The 19,700-nt window shown below is 29.7% G+C and overlaps 3 protein-coding genes across 3 annotated transcripts; all 3 read left to right on the forward strand.

The window, feature by feature from the left end:
• Window positions 1-3,564: 3,564 nt before the first annotated feature.
• Phum_PHUM430230 (major royal jelly protein 4 precursor, putative) lies at window positions 3,565-8,596 on the forward strand (the record flags this gene model as incomplete). The annotated part of the gene is made up of 7 exons (XM_002429312.1): window positions 3,565-3,753; window positions 7,110-7,283; window positions 7,362-7,508; window positions 7,598-7,803; window positions 7,882-8,041; window positions 8,113-8,360; window positions 8,434-8,596. The coding sequence occupies 7 exons, from the start codon at window positions 3,565-3,567 to the stop codon at window positions 8,594-8,596; spliced, it is 1,287 nt and encodes a 428-aa protein (XP_002429357.1).
• A 2,657-nt stretch (window positions 8,597-11,253) lies between these two features.
• On the forward strand, window positions 11,254-13,756 carry Phum_PHUM430240 (uncharacterized protein; the record flags this gene model as incomplete). Its single annotated transcript, XM_002429313.1, has 7 exons — window positions 11,254-11,325; window positions 11,485-11,580; window positions 11,864-12,026; window positions 12,152-12,426; window positions 12,509-12,646; window positions 12,735-13,495; window positions 13,690-13,756. 7 exons carry the CDS (start codon window positions 11,254-11,256, stop codon window positions 13,754-13,756), a joined length of 1,572 nt encoding a protein of 523 aa, XP_002429358.1.
• Window positions 13,757-14,327: 571 nt separating this feature from the next.
• On the forward strand, window positions 14,328-18,131 carry Phum_PHUM430250 (uncharacterized protein; the record flags this gene model as incomplete). Its single annotated transcript, XM_002429314.1, has 2 exons — window positions 14,328-16,548; window positions 17,851-18,131. The coding sequence occupies 2 exons, from the start codon at window positions 14,328-14,330 to the stop codon at window positions 18,129-18,131; spliced, it is 2,502 nt and encodes an 833-aa protein (XP_002429359.1).
• Between the last annotated feature and the right edge of the window lie 1,569 nt (window positions 18,132-19,700).

The following is a 19,700-nucleotide window of genomic DNA, read 5'->3' on the forward strand; positions in this document are numbered from 1 at the left end:
TCATCTTTACAATGTTACGTAACGTGTTTGTGTTTTTCAATTAGTTTTTGTTTTGTTTTGTTTTGTTTTGTTTAAAAAACAAACAATATTATGTAAAATTAAAACACATATCGCGTTATTATCACAACCTTCTCTCTCTCTCCAGAACAATTTACCAGAAACACGTTCCAGAACATTCTACCAGAAACACGTTCCAGAACATTTTTTTTTTATGTTTAATAATAATAATAACACACGACGCGACACACAAAAAATTAATTACATAAGATTTACGAAAATAAATAAATAAAAAAAAATCCGATGAACTTTTATGTGTCAATGTTAACAAAAAAACGTATCGATAATAATAATAATAAATTACGTCATTTATTTATTTATTTTAAGGTTGAAAAAGCGAAACAGAAAAAAAATTTAGTGGATGAAAAAATAAGGGTAAAAGAGGAGAAGGGGAGTGGAGAAAAGAAAAGAAAACCTTGAAACAAAAACACAAAAAGCCCGAAAATCGATACATTACAAAAATGACGTCATCGTGTCGTGGCATTAGATTCGTTGAGAAAGGTTTCATTTAGTCAAAAGGATCGAAAGGTTTCGGTTGGATTCGAAACCAAAAAGGTAACAATTTAAAATTATTTCATTTAGTATTATTTATTATTATTATTATTATCAATAAGTTTTTTTTCAAGGCGTTGCGTATAATATAAAGGAATGTATATCGTGTAAAAATGCTCTTATAATAATTACATACAAAAAAATTTTTTTTTTTTTTACTTGCGTGTGTGTGTGCGTGCGTGAGTGTTTTCGTGCGCGTTTTAATTATCTAGTAGAGAGACTTGTTATGGCAGACAAACACTTTTCCACAGCATCTCAGGACCGTTATTATAACAATCTTTGCCATTTTTCTACTTCCTTAACAAGCCACTCTTATCAAAAACTCGATTATTATTAAAAACTTTCACGGTCAGATTTCTAAATATCTGAGTTACATCAGTTTTGCGCTTTCGTCGCTAATTATTTATTTAATTTTTTTCGGTTTTCATTTATTAATCTCCGATTTTGCGGTATTATTATCATTATTATTATTTTACCTTCGAGGTAAGTGATAGTTCAATGAAAAAAAATAGGGAGGGGGATTGAGCATGGCAACGCACAATATAATTTTTTAGGTGGGAAAAAATTTTTTTTTCTAACGAACCGATTCGGTTTTTTCTTTCTTCTTACACGATGAGTTTTTTTTTTTTTTGTTAAGGAAAGAAACGGAAAAAAAAGAAAAAGAGGGAAAAAAAAACTCATTCGTTAGCCATTTGTAATTATGAAGTCGCCAGAGAAATAATAGATTTTTAAAAAAATTATTATTTTTTTTGAACTAATTATACGTATCGTTATCATTATTATTATTATTATTATTATTGTTATTATTATTATGTTTTTTAACGTTTTTTCTTACGCTTGGTTTGGATTTTTACTTGCTATTGCAACTGGTTCTGCATTTTTATTTTTATTACCATCCACTTCTCTACTACCGTCAGCAGGTAATAACTTTTTTTTTTTTTTTGGTTTGTTGTTGTTGTTGTTTTTACGGATCTAACGGAATTTTTTTTTTTTTTCATTCACTTTCGTTAGTCGGTGAATTATTTTGTATTTTTTTGTGCAGTTTCCTAACCGAAAATATTTTTAAAATGAATTATTTAATATTAAAAAATTATTAATTAACAAACAATGAAAAATTTTTTTTTATTACGTAAGTAAATAATAATAATAATAATTTATTAATTAATTAATAATGGTTATTATTATTAATGTTATGAATTTCTTTTTTTTTTTTTAATTTCTCAAAATAAAATTTTTTTCTTTAGTTTCTTTTTATAAAAAAAAAAAAAAAAAAAAAAAAAAACGACAACCGACAGCATTGAAATTATTATTATTATTACTATTATTATCATTATTATCATTATTATTAGTAATTACGTAATTACATATCATTGAAATTATTATTAGAATCATTTTAACATTGAAAAATAATTTTCAGAGCTTTATATTTAAAATTTATTTTTATTTTTTTTATTTTTTCAAAGTGAATTTCATCGTTTCGGTTACTATTATTATTATTATTATTATTTGGTACGACGACGTTTTATTAAAATTGTGCGGTTAAACCCAATAATAATAATAATAATAAGTTCGAAGGGATTATTAAAAAAAACGTTTTGGAATTTTTTAGTTGAAGTGAAATTTAAATTTTAGTTTTTTTTTAATAATTTATTTTCTATTGTTTTATAAATAATAATAATAATAATAATAATAATAATAACGAGGTTGGTTAGTAAATAATTATCAATTATTAATAGTTTTTACTTTCATTTTTTTTTTGCATTTTTATTTATCATGTACGAAACGTAAAAAAAAAAAATTCACGTGACTCAAATAAATAATAGAAAAGATTAAATAAATAAATAAATTACAGTCGTAGTTAAATAAATATTTAATTATCTATTTAAATAAATTATTCACGGTGGTAAATTATTGTTTTTGATAAAATTTAAATGATTTTTACAACAACAACAACAATAATGATAATGATAATGATGATAATAACAAATAAATTATTGCATTTTAAAGATAAATTTTGTTTCGCACAGCAAAAAAAAAATTTTAACATTAAACAAATTTTAACACATTTAAACAAAATATTTATTTATTAAATTTTACCTAATGGATTTTGTTTAAATAATTTACACCGAAAAAAAATGTTTAAATAATTATTTAAAAAAATTTTTTTTTAATAATGTCTACGACGTATTTAAAATTACATTTTTTCAAAAAATAAAATCAAATTAAAATTTATTTTTTTTTTCCTTGCTTCAAACATTAGCGTTATTAATAACTTTACGGTAATCTATAAATAAAAATAATTATTACGTCTTTTATTTATTTATTTATTTAAAATATAAAAAAAAAGAATTATGTGATTTTAAATACGTATAAAAATAATAATAATAATAGTAGAAAATATGATAAAAATTTTATTGTTAAACATTTTTTTTTTTTATGTTAAGATTTATGTGTTTGGTTAAAAACATTTATTTATTAATTTGCCATAAGAAAATAACAAAATCGAGTTTCGATTTCTATTTTCCATTTTTTTTATAAAAAAAAAAAAAAAATTCTTCAAAATGCCTCAAGGAAAAATTTATTGGCTCAAATCAAAATTCTACAAAAAAAAAAAAAAAAAGCAAAAACAACCTTATTAAATCAAGTTTTACTTTTACTTTCGTTTGCCAAATAAGAATATCAAATAAATAAAATTCAACGTTTTCGATCTATCGAACGATCGATAAATCGATTTTATTTATTTATTTAAAACAAAAAAAAAAACATGTGCAGAATATTTTGCTTATTTTTCCTTCCTCTTCTTTGTTAACTTTCGATTAAAGGGAAAATATTATTTTTTTAAAAGACAACTGCCACCGGATATCAAGTGAAATTTATTATTCAAAACATTTTTTTTTTTTTTTTTTTTTAATCAGAGCAAAATAATTTTGTCAACTTTCTCTTTTTGTTTTAGATATGAGAGGTTTTCCTTTACTTTGGGGATTAACGTTATTTAATGTTATAAAAGGAGATGATTTAGAAAATTTAAAAGAAAAATACGTATGGAAACAAGTAGATTTTGCTTTTCCAACTCCGGAAGATAGAGAACAAGCCATAAATACAAAAAGATTCATACCGAGCAATACACTTCCGTTAGGATTAGACGTAAGTAAAAACTCGTACGTTCTTTATTTACAAATGAAAATCGTCACGTTGCCACGCCAACCCGCCACCGGATGTTGTTTTCTATCTCTATGACGAAAATTTAACGCGTTCGTGTTAACTCATCTCTCGCTCCTTTCGCGAGTTTTATTCAGGTAAGTGGAATTTTTTTCTATATTAATTAATTTATTAATTAATTATTTTAATAAAATAAATTATTAATTAGTTTTGATTTAAAAAAATTAAAAAAAATATACTGAATCACTCTATATTTATTTCAATTTAAAAAAAAAAAAAATTTCAATTTTACAACAAATTTTTATCAAAGATGTTAAATTTCATGTTAAAAAATGTAACAAACATAACCGAAAATAAGGAAAAAAAAAAAAAAAAATTCTTTTTTATTTTAATAAAAATATGCTAAAAATACATTTATACACCCGGTGATGGTTTTTCTTACGGTGCGTTGGGATTTTTGTTGGAAAATATATTGCATCTCATGTTATTCATTGTTATAAACGAATCGTAATACGAATAAGGAGTATGGAAAAAATATTGTAAATTTTTATAAGATGATTTATTATTTAACTCACTATAAACGTTTTTTTTGTTTTCTAACGATTCCGGCGATGATGATGGTGACGAGGACGATAACGTTGACGGAGTTTCATCTCCGCATTGTTTATTATTATTATCATCAATTATTTTCACGACTGGACTAGAAGAAAATTTTTTTGTTGCAAATATGTCCGAAACGGAAAATCTTCTTGTTAATTTGACTTCGTTTTCACCTCCTAAACGCATTTTAATATCCTTTAAAGTTATCGTCGTACCCATTCCGTGATTGATTGAATTTTTCATTTCCGGTTTTTGCTTTTTCCCAATTAATTTTATTTCCTTCGGCGGATGATTGTCTTTCATATTGTTGTTCATATGTAAAACATCATCAACAGTTAGACTTCTTGGAATTTTTTCGATTCTTGGTGAGAATATTGCGTCATCATCGATGTTGTTGTTGTTGTTTGTTTCCATTTCATTTTGTTGTGTTGTTGTTTTCTCCTTTTTCTTATTAAATAAAATTGTTTGAAATATAGAATTATTCACTAAGCCAAATGACGAATGATTAAAAAATAGTCCTCCAGACGAACACCTTTTAAGATCGATTGATCCGGTATCGCATTTTTTAGGAGGGGTAGATTGACAGGGTGGACATTTTGGTTGAGGAGGACACGGAGGAGGACATTTGGATTTAGGAGGAGGACAATCAGGAGGAGGAGGTCGCGTAGGGCATGGTGGAGGTCGCGGAGGACACGGAGGAGGACATTTCGGTTTAGGAGGAGGACATGGAGCAGGGGGGCACGGAGGAGGAGGGCATTTGGGTTTATTCGAAGGACACGGAGGCGGAGGAGGAGGGCATTTCGGTTTGGGTGGAGGGCATTTGGGTTTAGGTGGAGGACATGGGGGTGGAGGGCATTTGGGTTTAGGAGGACAGGGAGGTGGTTGAGGAGGGCACGGAGGAGGGCATTTGGGTTTAGGAGGACAGGGAGGGGGTTGAGGAGGGCACGGAGGAGGGCATTTGGGTCTAGGAGGACAGGGAGGTGGTTGGGGAGGGCACGGAGGAGGGCATTTGGGTTTAGGAGGACAGGGAGGTGGTTGAGGAGGGCACGGAGGAGGGCATTTGGGTTTAGGAGGACAGGGAGGTGGTTGGGGAGGGCACGGAGGAGGGCATTTGGGTTTAGGAGGACAGGGAGGTGGTTGGGGAGGGCACGGAGGAGGGCATTTGGGTTTAGGAGGACAGGGAGGTGGTTGGGGAGGGCACGGAGGAGGGCATTTGGGTTTAGGAGGACAGGGAGGTGGTTGGGGAGGGCACGGAGGAGGGCATTTGGGTTTAGGAGGACAGGGAGGTGGTTGGGGAGGGCACGGAGGAGGGCATTTGGGTTTAGGAGGACAGGGAGGTGGTTGGGGAGGGCACGGAGGAGGACACTTCGGCTTAGGGGGGCACGAAGGAGGACGCGGCGGGCAAGGAGGCGGAGGACATTTTGGCTTGCTTGTAGGACACGAAGGAGGACGCGTAGGACACGGAGGAGGAGGAGGAGGAGGACATTTTGGCTTAGATGGACAAGGAGGATCTTGATTAGGACAAGAAGTAGGAAGGGGAGGGCATTTCTGTTTAGGCGGAGGACAAGGGAGGTGGTATTTGTCTTTGGGAGGAGGGCATTTTTCTTTGGGAGGAGGACACTTTTCTTTAGGGGGAGGACATTTTTCTTTGGGAGGAGGACATTTTTCTTTGGGAGGAGGACACTTTTCTTTAGGGGGGGGACATTTTTCCTTAGGCGGAGGGCATTTGTCTTTTTTGTCTTTATGAGAGGGACATTTGCCTCCAGACGAAGAGCAGGGTGAAGGTGGACAGTTCGGGCATGGGGGATTCCTACAGGGTGGAGGTTCGGGCGGGTCACAAGGACAGGGTGGAGGAGGACAGCAGGGAGGTAAATAAGGACAACACGGAGGATTGGGACAGCACGGATAAACTGGACAGGAAGGAGGTTGGGGAATGCATGGTTCATCAGGACAGCAAGTATCAGGTTTGCAGGGATTTTCACGGCGACATGGAATTTCAACGTCACCTGAAGGCGAGCGTGGAGGACAGGGTTTTCCTGCTAGCGATAGTGATGGAGAATGAGTTGGTGCGTCTAAGAAACCAGGGTTCGAATGGCCTTTTGTTATTTTCGAAGGCGGTGGAGGTTGTGGGGGCGGACACAGTGGTTTAAGAGCATTTTTACACGCGGGTGGATAATCTGATCTTACCGGCGTATAATCCATTAAAATTTTTTTAACTTTTTTAGGAATTTTATTATTTGATGTATCGTACCATTCCCACGATCTAAATGGGGTACACGTATCCGGAAGAACTTTTGATACTTGTTTTGAACAACTTTTTACACTTACCGCACCAGGATTAGGAGGTGGAGAACATTCATTATTTTCAACAGCTGAATCTTTAAACCCTTTTTCTTTTCCTCCAAAAAAAGTTTTTATAAACGATGAATTTCGCTTGTCCTGAGCAAACGGATTGCGATAATGGGTTGCGGCTGATGAAAATATTCGTCTACTCATTTTTTATATTTTCGATTTTATAGCATACTTTTTTTTTAAATGACAATATTAGACACAATAAATTTTGATTTTTTAAAAAAATAATCTATGTGATTAAAAAAAAAAAAAAAAATAAATAAATATTTTTTTTAGGTCTCAAACGACATTTTTTAAAATGAATTTATTTTTTGTTTTGTTTTGTTTTTATTTTTTGTTTTTTGTTTTTTTTTTTTCTCGTAATATTATTTACATTTTTTTTCAAATAGGTTTGGAATGGAAGAGTTTTTGTTACTTTACCCAAGTGGAAACCGGGAATTCCAGCAACATTAGCCGTAATCCCGGAAAATTCTGATTTTTCACCGATTCTTTATCCTTATCCTAATTGGAAATGGCACGTTGATGAAAATTGCAATGGATTAACATCCGTTTTTAGAATTTCGGTAAATTCTTCTTCTTTCCCCCTCTTTTTTTCAAAAAATTCTTTTTTCTTTTTAATATTTTCTTCTTCAATCTTATAGATAGATCCTTGCGGACGAATGTGGGTTTTAGATGCTGGAAAAATTGACGTATTAAATACATCAACACAATTATGTCCACCACAATTGGTTGTTTTCGATTTGAAAAACGACAGACTTTTATGGAGATACAGATTGCCAAAAAATCAGGTAAACCCATCAAATTTGCCCTCTCTCTTCTTTCTTATTTCCTTCGGGATAAAAAAAATTTTTTTGTTTTCCCTTCCCCCCTTCGACAGGTTCTTCAGGGTTCTTTGTTTTCGAACATTGTCACCGACGTGAGAAACAACAGATGCGATGATATTTACGTATATATGAGTGACGTATTACGCTACGGTTTGGTCGTTTACAATTTGAAAGAAGACAAATCCTGGAGAATATCCCATAATTTTTTTTATCCAGATCCAATAGCTTGTCGTTATACTTTAGATAATACGACATTCAGGTTTGCAAATTGGAAAATTTTAATTAAAATTTATTTTCTTTTTTAAATTTAATTCGATGTGACATATTTTTCACACAGGTGGACAGATGGAATTTTCGGTTTGGCCTTGTCACCAATCGATCCACTCACAAACGATAGATTATTATATTTTCATCCAATGAGTAGTTTCAGAGAATTTTCCGTACCTACTTCAATATTAAGAAATAATACGGCCGATACATTTCCAGATGAATTTAAAGTTTGTTTTTTATCATTTAAAAAAAAGTTTAAACTTTTTTTTTTTTTTTAAATAAAAAAATTTCATTTTAGCTTTTGGGTGAATCTCGAGGAACGCAAAATCGTCATTCTTCAGCATCTGGAATGGATCGTCGAGGAGTATTATTTTATAATTTAGTCACGCAAAATGCTGTCGGTTGTTGGAATTCTCAGAGACCTTATAAAAAATTTTATCAAGGTTTAGCCGGACAAAGTAGCGAAATATTAAATTTTCCAAACGATTTAAAAGTTGATCATGAAAAAAGGCAAAATCTTTGGGTTCTTTCGAATAAATTGCACAAGTAAGAAATTTGATCCTCTACGATCTCAAAACGAAAATTTTGAAAAAAAAAAAAAATTATAAATGATTTTCAGGTACATTTACACGTCTTTGAATCCAGAGGAAGTTAATTTTAGAGTTCTTTATGGACAAATTGAAAACATTGTCAGGGATACAATTTGCGATCCTTCATTGCCACCCCAATTGGATGAATCGAGCAATACCGTAATCGAGTGCATGGAATCCGAATCAAATTAATTTCTTCCCCCCCTCCCGTAAATCGTAATTTATTTTCTTATAAAGGTCCGACTGTAATTACCGCTTTTCCAAACTGTTGTTTATGACCACATATTAACTAATCTTTAACACAACTTCCTAATAAAAAAAAAATTTTCTTCTTTTCCTTTCACTGATGTATAATAATGTAAAACACTTTATAGATATTTAAATGAAATTTAAAAAAAAAAAAAAATTGTATAAATTTTATTTTTGTTAAATAGCCTGTTAATAAAATTAAAATTAATGTTTATTATTTATTTATTTTTTTTTTAAAAAATCTCTTTAATTACCACACATTAAATAATTTTTTTTAAAATACTTAAATTTTTTTTTGTTGTTGTGGGGAAGAAGGATAATGATGATGATGAGATGGAGGAGTAGGAGGAGGAGTGGGAGTAAAGGGATTACATGCAAGTTGAAATTATGACATTCAAATAATAAACAAATAATATTTGAATTATTTTAATGGCCGTTAAGGCTACAATTTATAAATTAGGCATATTACGTAAAAGAAAATAAATATTTATGTTTTGAATGTGCGCTTTGATGGCCAATATAAGGATTTACACGAAGTTTATCTCACTCACGTGGATATGTAATAATTAGTATAAAAAGAGAATGAAAAACTTTATTGATATCAGATCAGTGAAATTCAATCTGATAAGAGTATAAAACTATAAAGAATTTCACAAAATGTTGACAAAATTATTTCTAGTCTTCGCCACATTGACTTTTCACGCCGATGTAAGTGTTAATTCATATAATTATGGAAATTAAAAAAATTTTTTTTTTTTTTAAATCGATTGATTTTTTTACTAATTAATTTTTTTTACAGGGATGCGCTTTACCAAAATGCACGCCTCTTGGATTATTTCTACCGTTAGCGCCACCCCCATGTGCGCCACCGCCACCGCCTCCGTGCTTACCTCTACCCCCATGTGCACCACCGCCACCACCGTGCTTACCACTTCCACCATGTGCACCAGCATTACCACCGTGCTTACCACTACCCCCATGTCCACCACCGCCTCCACCATGCCTACCGCTTCCACCATGCCCACCACCGCCACCACCATGCCCACCACCGCCACCACCTTGCCCACCGCCAACATTGCTAGCCGTCCTACCGCTTCCACCTTGTCCACCACCACCACCACCATGCCTACCGCTTCCACCTTGTCCACCACCGCCACCACCATGCCTACCGCTTCCACCTTGTTCACCACCAGCATTACCACCATGCTTACCACTTCCACCTTGTTCACCACCAGCATTACCACCATGCTTACCACTTCCACCTTGTGCACCAGCACTTCCTCCCTGTCCGCCGCTTCCACCTTGCATGCCACCACCGCTTCCACCTTGCCCCCCGCTTCCACCTTGCATGCCACCACCGCTTCCACCTTGCCCCCCGCTTCCACCTTGCATGCCACCACCACTTCCACCTTGCCCACCGCTTCCACCATGCATGCCACCACCACTTCCACCTTGTCTACCACTTCCACCATGCATGCCACCACCACTTCCACCTTGCCTACCACTTCCACCATGCATGCCACCACCACCTCCACCATGTCTACCCCTTCCACCATGCTTACCGCCATGTTTACAAATGCCTCCATGTTTACCTTGCAAATGAAAGAATTATGGTAAGTTTTTAAAAGAATAAAAATTCTTTTTCTAAAAGGATTAATTATTATTTCTATTTAATCATTTTTTTATATTTTTTTTCAGGATGAAAAATTTTATATTAAATTGTAGGATTAATTTTTTAAATGGACATTTTTTTTTTTTTTATTACTAAGAAAAACGAATACATCACATTTGTAGTAGTTTACTAAGAATTTGTTATATTACTTTGTTGTTTTAATTTTAGTACAAAAAAAAAATATAAACTTTTTATTATTATTATCATTTTAAATTTTGATTTTTTATTATTTATTTATTTTCTTATTTAAAAAAAAATCAACCCTTATTTATTAAATTTAAATATACAATTAAAAATTACTTTTTAAATTTTTTCCCGCCATTTTTTTTATTCACTTCAAAACATACAACATAAACAATTTTTTATAAAAATATTTAATATTTTATAAATTTAAACAAATAAATATTTTTGTTTTTTTTCAAGTCTCAAATAAATATGACGTAATAATAATTTAAATAAATTTTTTAGACGTAAAACCTTGAAATTTATTGGTACCCGGTGAGTACCATTGAAGAGGACAATGAAAAAGTGATAATGAACTTTAACTACGACATTAGCCCAATCAAAAATAATAATATAATAAAATAATAGTTTTGTTTATATTTAAAACGATTTCTTACGTTTATTTACTCTATGCTTTTTAAATTTAAAAAAACCCGCGAAAAAAAAATCAGGTTGGCAAATCGTGTCTGTTGATTGGTTTTGAAGAATTTTTTTTTTTTCGTCTGCTACCATTTTCAAAATGGCTGAATTTGAATGTGTTGTTTGTTATATTATTTAAATTTTGAGTAAAAAAAAATTTTTTTTTTTTTTTCTATTAATTAAAATTAACCGTTAAAAATAATCAAACAACGATTTTAATAATAATAATAATGTGAATAAATGAAAAGAAATGTTTTTTTTGTTTTTGTTCTTGTTTTTGTAAGAAATGAAAGAATTTTTTAAAAATTACAGTTTGCCTAAATATACAGAAATTGTGTGTATGTTAACATTAGGAATTGTGAGTAGAAATTAAAAAATTTTTTTTTTTTCAAAATAATCCTTTCGACAGTATAATAATTAATTTGTTATATAATTTCTCATAAAATAAATAAATCAATTAAAAAATTTTAATTGTTTATCTATGATTAAATAAATAAATAAATAAAACATTATTCAGGTTTTACAAATGACAGATGGATCCCCATTCACGTTAAAAAAAGGTTTGACGATTGTTTGGGAAACTGATTTACCTTCAGAATATTTCAGTCCAGTTGTACAAAGCAGCATTAAAATGAGTATGAAAAAAAATTTTTTTTTTTTTTTAAATAATATATTTAATAATATAATTAAATATAATATTAAAAAAAAAAAAAATCAAATTTTATATTTTAGTATTGTCCAGCATTGTTATCATAAGGAGTTTAACGACGTATTTATACGTTGTATCAGCTATGTTGACCATTTACTGTATATTAAAAGTATGTTTTTCTTTTGTTCTTTTCCACCTAAATCAGTGGAAGACCTAAAACCCTAAGTAAAATATTTTGTTTTTGAAGGATGCAGCTCCAGGTATAATGTTGATATGGCTTCTTATTTCTGCAGTTAAATCAATAGGTATGACTTTTTTCGAAGCCTTAACCGGAGTTTATGTTTGCAGTGCATTTGGTTCAATTCGAAACGATTGTATTGAATTTTTTTTATCTAAATCTGTTGAAATAAGTACGAAATTTTACCGTTATTATTATTATTATTATTTAGTATACGAATAATACACAATTAATTATAATGTGTAATCATTTATAAATGCGTAGTTAAAAATTTTTTTTTAAATTTCGTCAAAATAGTTTTTGCTACTTACCTCTGGGTTAGCGTTTTGTATGTTTATCAAGATATGAGAAGAATAAGAGAAAATCAAAAGAAACCCGAAAGTTGGGATGAATTTTTTAACCAAATAGGTTTTAGACGTCCGAGAACTAGAAGTCTAATGGACGAATCGATATTAAAAAAAACAGCTTGCCTTAATAATTTTGAATTTAGAGACGTTCCACAAATTATTTTACAAATGTTGAGAAGAGAAGAAGACATGTCGAGAGATTCACTTTTAGGTCCCGGCATGATGGTATCCTATCCTATCCTCTTCCTTTTTTTTTTTCTCTCTCTTATCCAATAATAAACTTAAGGGTATTTATTATAAATTCCAGTTGGCATCCGTATCGAATTTTGGAAGTTTTGACGATTTGAAAACATCTCATTCATTGGGAGAATTAGGATTGTTCGATTTAAAATCCGTAGAAGTCATGGAAATAGACGATCGTGAATTATTAAAACCTTCCGAAAAAGTAAAATCAATTTTCTTTTTTTTTTAAATTAAAGTTTTAGAAAATTTAAAAAAAAAAAAAAACATTAATTAATTAACAAGCTTTTCAGGCTCTTAAATTTCTTAAAATGAATTGGGATGACGTGGAAAACACGGTTAAAAATCGACAACCTTTGAACAAAAACATTTTTAAAATTGATGATAATACGTGGAAAGACCTCGGGGCTAATGACACGAGTGTAAATAAACCGAAAACTGGAAGACCAGAAATATTTCTTAAAGATTTAACAAATTTAAATGCCTCGATTGAAAATTCATTACTGAGAGAAGAAAAAAAAAGGAAAACGTTAACTTTAAAATTTGGATTTTCCCTTTTTAGCTTTCTACGTGAAAAAGAAGAACTTAAAATAAAAGAAGAAGAACAATTATCTTACATATCTAATACGGATGATGACGAAGATGAAGAGGATGGTGAAGATTATAACATGGCGATGCCATTGTTCATGTCGAACATAAAAGAAGAAGTGCCCGTTAATAGAATACATTTGGATTTCGTTTCTAGAAAAATTAAAGGAAACACATACGCCAAACTTTATAAAGAAGATTACATGAGTGTTATCGGACCCGAAGTTTACGAGAGAGCAACGAAATTACCAAAATTAAATTCTCCTATTTATTCGAAATTACTCACGAAATCATCAACAAGTTTGCCAAACATCACAGACAAGAAAAAACTTTCGCAAACGATAAAAAATTCATTTGATTCCAACATGGAAAGTCATTCAATATTCGGTTCGATAAATTCAAATAAAATGAATAATGATAATTTAGTTAACGTGGCTTTAGATAAATCATCCAATTCGAAAATAAGGTAAATAAATTTATGCCAAAAAAAATAAAATAAAATAACTGGAAAAATGAATTTTTTGAAATCGGTTAATTCATAGATAAACCTAATAATATAAACCTCCTATAGATAAACCTAATAATATAAACCTCCTATAAATAAACTATAATTAAATCAACCTCCTTTTTCATTTTAACGAATTTTTTCTTTTTTTTCAGTTACGATTCGGATGAAAGACTATTGGAATCAAGCGTACCTGATGATTTATGTTCTTTTTATACGTAAAAATTTTTTTTTGTTTTTGTTTTACCACCAATTATTATTATTATTATTTATACAATTAAAAAAAATATTTTTTATTTAGACTTGAAGAAAAACCATCAGATCGACCCGAACCGCTGATTTTAGCCGAAGAATATTTGGTAAGTGACTTATAATAAAAATAATTAATTAATAACCTTATTTCTCTCTCCTCTCCCCTCCTCTCTCCCCGTTTCTATTCATTCATAAACTTTTATTCCGTTAGTACATATATTATTTATTTTGTTTACCTTTCGAAATATTTTTTTTTTTTTACTTTGTTTGTTCATAAATAAATGCGTGTTTACTTTACCGTACAAACAATGTCAGGCTCAATTCAGGCTCCCCATACGTGTGAAACAAAAACGGATTTTTTTAGTTCGTGATGTATTTAACGTATACCAATTAGGCATTTTATCGATTAATAAATTTTTGTCACGCATTGTAAACATACAATATTGATCCAATTTTTAATTTTTTTTTTGTCATGTAAATAATAATAATAATAATAATGATGTTTGACCGATGACAGACAAACGAAGAAAAATTAGAAATTATGAAAAATGAAAAAATAAACAAAAATCATTCGAATGTTTCAATAGATTTTGATTATAATTACGAGGATTGTCGCGATGATAATGATGATGAGAATGAGGGAAAAGTTAAACCGTGTTATAAAAAGAGAATAATTAAAATAAGGAGAATAGGGAAAACGAGTAATAATAATAATAATTCGGTTGAAAAGAATAACTCACCATTTCGACGACGAAATGATAATAATAATAATAAAAATAAAAAAGATGGTGGTCGTCCACCGAAAGGCGGTGATAAGAAATTTTATATAAATATAGATTACAAAAATTTATTATCGAAACGTGATAATAATAATCCGACGACCGAAAATAATTATGAAAAAAAAAAGGATTTAAATGTTCAAAATGAAAGTTTTCCAACGGAATCCCACCGACAGCAATTATTTATACAATTTTGGACTACGGCTCAGTATAATTACGATATGAATAAAATAACGAATCCCCCAAATTATGACGAAAATTTTCAAATTAAGAAAAAATCCTCGTCGGATTTTAATTTAAAAAAAAAATCAAATGATCCCCGTGAAAATCATTTAAAATTTGAGGATAAAATTTGGAAATCCAAAGTTTTAGAAACCGCAACGACGTTAGACGGAAATTTTCTAACGGATAATAATAGCAATAATAATGACGATGATGATGATGATGATAAATCTATGGATGGGTTCGAAATGAGAATATTAAAAAAATTAATAAGTGACGTCATGTTACATAAAAAATACGTCGAAATCAATAAAATGGAGTCGAAAAGAAATTTATTACAAGACATTTCAAGAGGCAGTGATGTCGAATATGAATCCCTGGAAGAGAAAAACGTTTTGGTAAATGGCGACGAAATTACGTCTAACGACGACGATGATAATAATAATAATAATAATAATAATAATAGTTACTGTTATTTTTTAAATAAAACGATAACTAATGATTTAGATTTAGGAGATGGCAATTGTAAAAATTTAATTGATTTTACCGATGACGATAAAAAAAATGTCAACGACGGTGATGAAATAATAATTCGAGATGTAGAAGAAAATAATCGTTTGGAAAAAATGGAAAATGATTTGGAAAATGATTTGGAAAGTTTTTACGACGAAGGAGACGAGGAAAAAACCAAAGGATGCCTACAAGAAATGATAAGTTCAGATGAATTTACAGATGCCGTAGAAGATGTTTTCATCGATAAAGAAGATGGTTTAAATAATACGACAGGAAGAGGAGGAGGAGGAGTTAAAAGAGTAGAATTTAGAAAAAATCCATCTTTGGATAATATATTGACGATAAAAGAAGAAGATAATTTAATTGAAAATCAAGGTTCGGACGAATCATTTTCTTTGTATTATTCGAAAGCAGCAGATTTAGCATCACCGCTGTTGGATATGAAAAGATTCATTTATCCCGATCACATTCACTACAGTTATAAACACGTTAAGAAAAAAGGTTTCGACGTCGACCTCAACGGAAGTCTTCCACTTTTGGTAAGGCAAAGTTTAACTATGAACGATCCAATAAACGTTAAAAAAATGTCACTCTCTCAAAAACCGGAAATGAAAATAACGAGAAAACCCATGGATTTATCATTTGCGGCGAGTACGGCATTTTCCGAATGGCAAAATCTCGAACAATACGATCCGAATGAAACGCATAATAAAAAAGAAGACGTTCAACATTCGAAATTTTTAAATAAAAAAAAAAATATTAATAACGGTGAAAATGAAGAATGGGAAAATGGAAAGAAAATATGTTCAAAACGAAATTCGCGTCACGACGACGACGACAACAACACGGCGAGGGATGAAAAATCACGGAAGGGTTTAGATTTAGAAAAGGGTAGAACGGAAAGTTATGAAAAATTTATGAAAAAATGTCCGAAAGGTGAAATGTGGATACACGAAAAACTTTATAAAACTTATAAGAAATTTAATAAAAATTATTGTCCGGATGTGAAAGTTAAAACGGATTCGAAACCTCCGACGCAAATAAGTTCGACACAATTGCATTCGAATAAGGGTAGAATAAATTCGACTTATAATCCCGCCATTTTTTTAAACGAAAATAAATCTCGCGTCGAACGTGATAAAAAAATCGAAACACCGAAAGAAAGAACGAAAGACATGTTTGCCAAATTAGAAAGGGAAATTTTATTTCAAAGTAAAAATTTTCAAAAGCATAAAAAAATTTACAAAGGTTCGTATCAGAAGAAGCTCAATTGACTCACTCGACGAGTTCCGCCGCCATTTTAAAAAACAAAAAAAATTACTCGTGAAGGAATTGACCGCCATTTTGTTTTTTTGTTTTTTTCTTTTGTTGTTTCCTCCGTCTTAAAATTCTTATAAAACTCAATAAATTTTCGTTTAAAAAAATTATTTTTATTATTAATTAACACTATTTCTTAGTTTATTCTTTTAAAAACCTTAATTATTACTTAATCGTACCTAAAAATAATTTTTCGTTGATGAAAACCTTACAAAAAAAAAACTTTTTTTCTTTTTCTATTTTTTTTTTCTTTCTTTTAATATTTTCTACGCAGTTAAAAAATGATTTATTACTTAAATAAAAATGCAAGGAATAAATTATGCTAAACGAGGAAAAAAATAAAAATAAAAACAAATCATAAAATTTTAAAAAACGTTGCAATTTTTTTTTGTTTTTCCCTCCAAAAGAAAAATCCACGCGTGTATTATTATTATCATTGCGATAAGGTAAACATTATAAACATTCGAAATACATTTTTTTTTTTTTTGTTTTCATTCTAATTATTTCAAGTTTATTTTTATAAAATAAAACTCTTTCTATCTCTTTAAAATAAATAACAAAATTATTATTATTTTTATTTTTATTATCATTATTTATTAAAAGTAATTAATTATAAAGAAGACACGATTTTGCCACGTAATAACTAATATGCGACGTGTACGTGTTGTTTTCATGTAAAAATTATCTTTTTTTTTTTTTTTTCATAAATACATAAGATTAAATATGATTTGATTTCGTGATTTTAAAGATTAAATATGTAAAAAAAAAAAAAAATCAGGCACAAAATTTTATTTTTTTCTTCGAATGGTCGTAGGTTCGATGAATAAGTTATTTAAAAAAAATTAATTTGTTTATAAAAAACTTTTAATTTTTAACAATAATATTTACCAATTAATTGTTAAATGTTGGTATTAATTCGGTTTATGACAATTTGTTTGATACATTCTCACGTTTTTTTTTTTCTTCTCTCTTCTTTTGTTCTGATGCACACACACATATATATATATATCTGTGGTAAATTTGAAAATTGTATCAATCACTCTTACAAACATTTTGAGAAATCAACAAAACAAAAACAAAAAAAAAAAGCAAAATGATCGGACGTCTTTTTGTCGTTTTGGCTGTTGCCCTTTTCTGCGCTGAAGCTTGCGTAAGTAAAAATTTTATTTTTTATTAATTTTCATTACTGCAGTGAAATTACTAATAATTTTTTTTTTTTTAAATTACAGCCAGTTTTGCCATTTGGAGTTGGTTGCGCTGGTATGCTCGGTCTTCCATCACCATGCCTTCCACCACCATGCCTTCCACCACCATGTCTTCCACCACCATGCCTTCCAGGATCTCCATTGGTTCCATCTTCCATGCTTCTTTCTTCTATGCTCGGAGCTTCTGGTGCTTGTTTGCCAGTTGGTGTACCACCATGCCTTTCTCCAGCCGTCCCATTTTTGCCACCAGCTTGCCTTGGATCCGTTTTGCCAGTTCCACTCGTCCCATCTGCTTGCGTTTGCAAATAAATAATTTAAAAAACCCAAAATAATTCAAGTAAATTTCCCCCCACACACACACTCTCTCTCTCTTTTCTTTTCTTTTCTTTTTTTTCGAATTACTTAACTTAAATCATTTTTTTACTTTCAGTGTATCACTTCTTACTGCTTTTCCCATCTAGTCCAACAGAAAATTATATAAATGTTTGCAGTACACCCTTATTTTTTATCAACATCTTACATAATATTAAGTTTAATTTTAACATAAATTAATTTAACAATTGTAAAAAAAAAAGTAAATGAAAAAACCAACAATAATTTATTTAAACAATTTAATTATATTAATAAATAAATAAATAATACATGTATACATAACTACAACCCAAAAAAAAAATTTTTGACTTATTTTTACTTACCTTTTAACAACCATTTTCTACCACAGCAGGTAACAAATTTTTTGCTGCTGTTGTAGAAAAAAAATATTATTAATTCATTCCAACGTTATTCTTTGTGTTTATCATTACCACTACCACCACCAGCAACACCAGCACCATCACCATCACCAACAACAACAGCAACAGTGACAGGTTTATTAAAATAAAAAAAAACTTATTTAATTTGTAACACACTTTATTAAAAATTTCACGACGACGAATCATTTAAAAAAAAAAAACTTTATGTATTTATATTATGTATATATATATATATTATTTTTATACAAACCTTATTAATTTATGTATTAAAAAAAAAAAAATTACAAAATGAAAGGGAAAAACATTTAACTAAAATTATTTAAACGTTTCTAACGTTTTTATTAACATTCTTCGGATTCTTATTATTTGTTGTAGCAGGAGTAACAGGATTTTTTTTTTTAAGTTCTTTATAATAAGTATAACCCATAAACCAAAAAAAGAATTGAAAAACTGTAATAAAAAAAATCAAAAATTTTTATTTTAGTAATATCAATCAATCAATCAATCAATCAAATCGATGATAGATCAATAAACGTACCTAAATAAAAAAATGAAACAGTGCATACGACCAATCCTAAACCGAATGAACCGTAAAAATAATAAAAAGTTGCACCGAAAATAAAAATTGTCGCTGATATTGTTAGTATTAAATAACCAATCACCCAAATCAATATGAATATTGGTATTTCCTATCAAAATAATAATAATAATAATAATAATAATAATAATAATAATAATAAACCCATAGTTTTTTTAAAATAATAATAAATTAAATTTTGACTTGCATTTAAAACTCCGATTAATAATAAAACGGTTAATGAAAACGTTAACGCCGTCAATACATTTTCTCCGAAAGTAACTGTAAATAATAATAATAATAATAATACTTATTTATATAATAAATTAATTAATTAATAAATAAATAAATAGTTTACAAATCGTTTTCGTTACGATTCCATCGATTTGTTTTTCGTATAACAATCCAGTTGTTATAATGAATAAAGTATACGTTACCCATGTAACGATAACAAGAGATATGACAGAAGTTCTTAACAAACACATTTATTATTATTATTATTATTATTATTATCAATACGATGCTAAAAGAAAATTATTTACGTAATGA

Source organism: Pediculus humanus, genomic scaffold (genome assembly GCF_000006295.1).
Source record: "Pediculus humanus corporis 1103172108196 genomic scaffold, whole genome shotgun sequence".
In the NCBI taxonomy this organism is placed as follows: Eukaryota; Metazoa; Arthropoda; class Insecta; order Psocodea; family Pediculidae; genus Pediculus; species Pediculus humanus.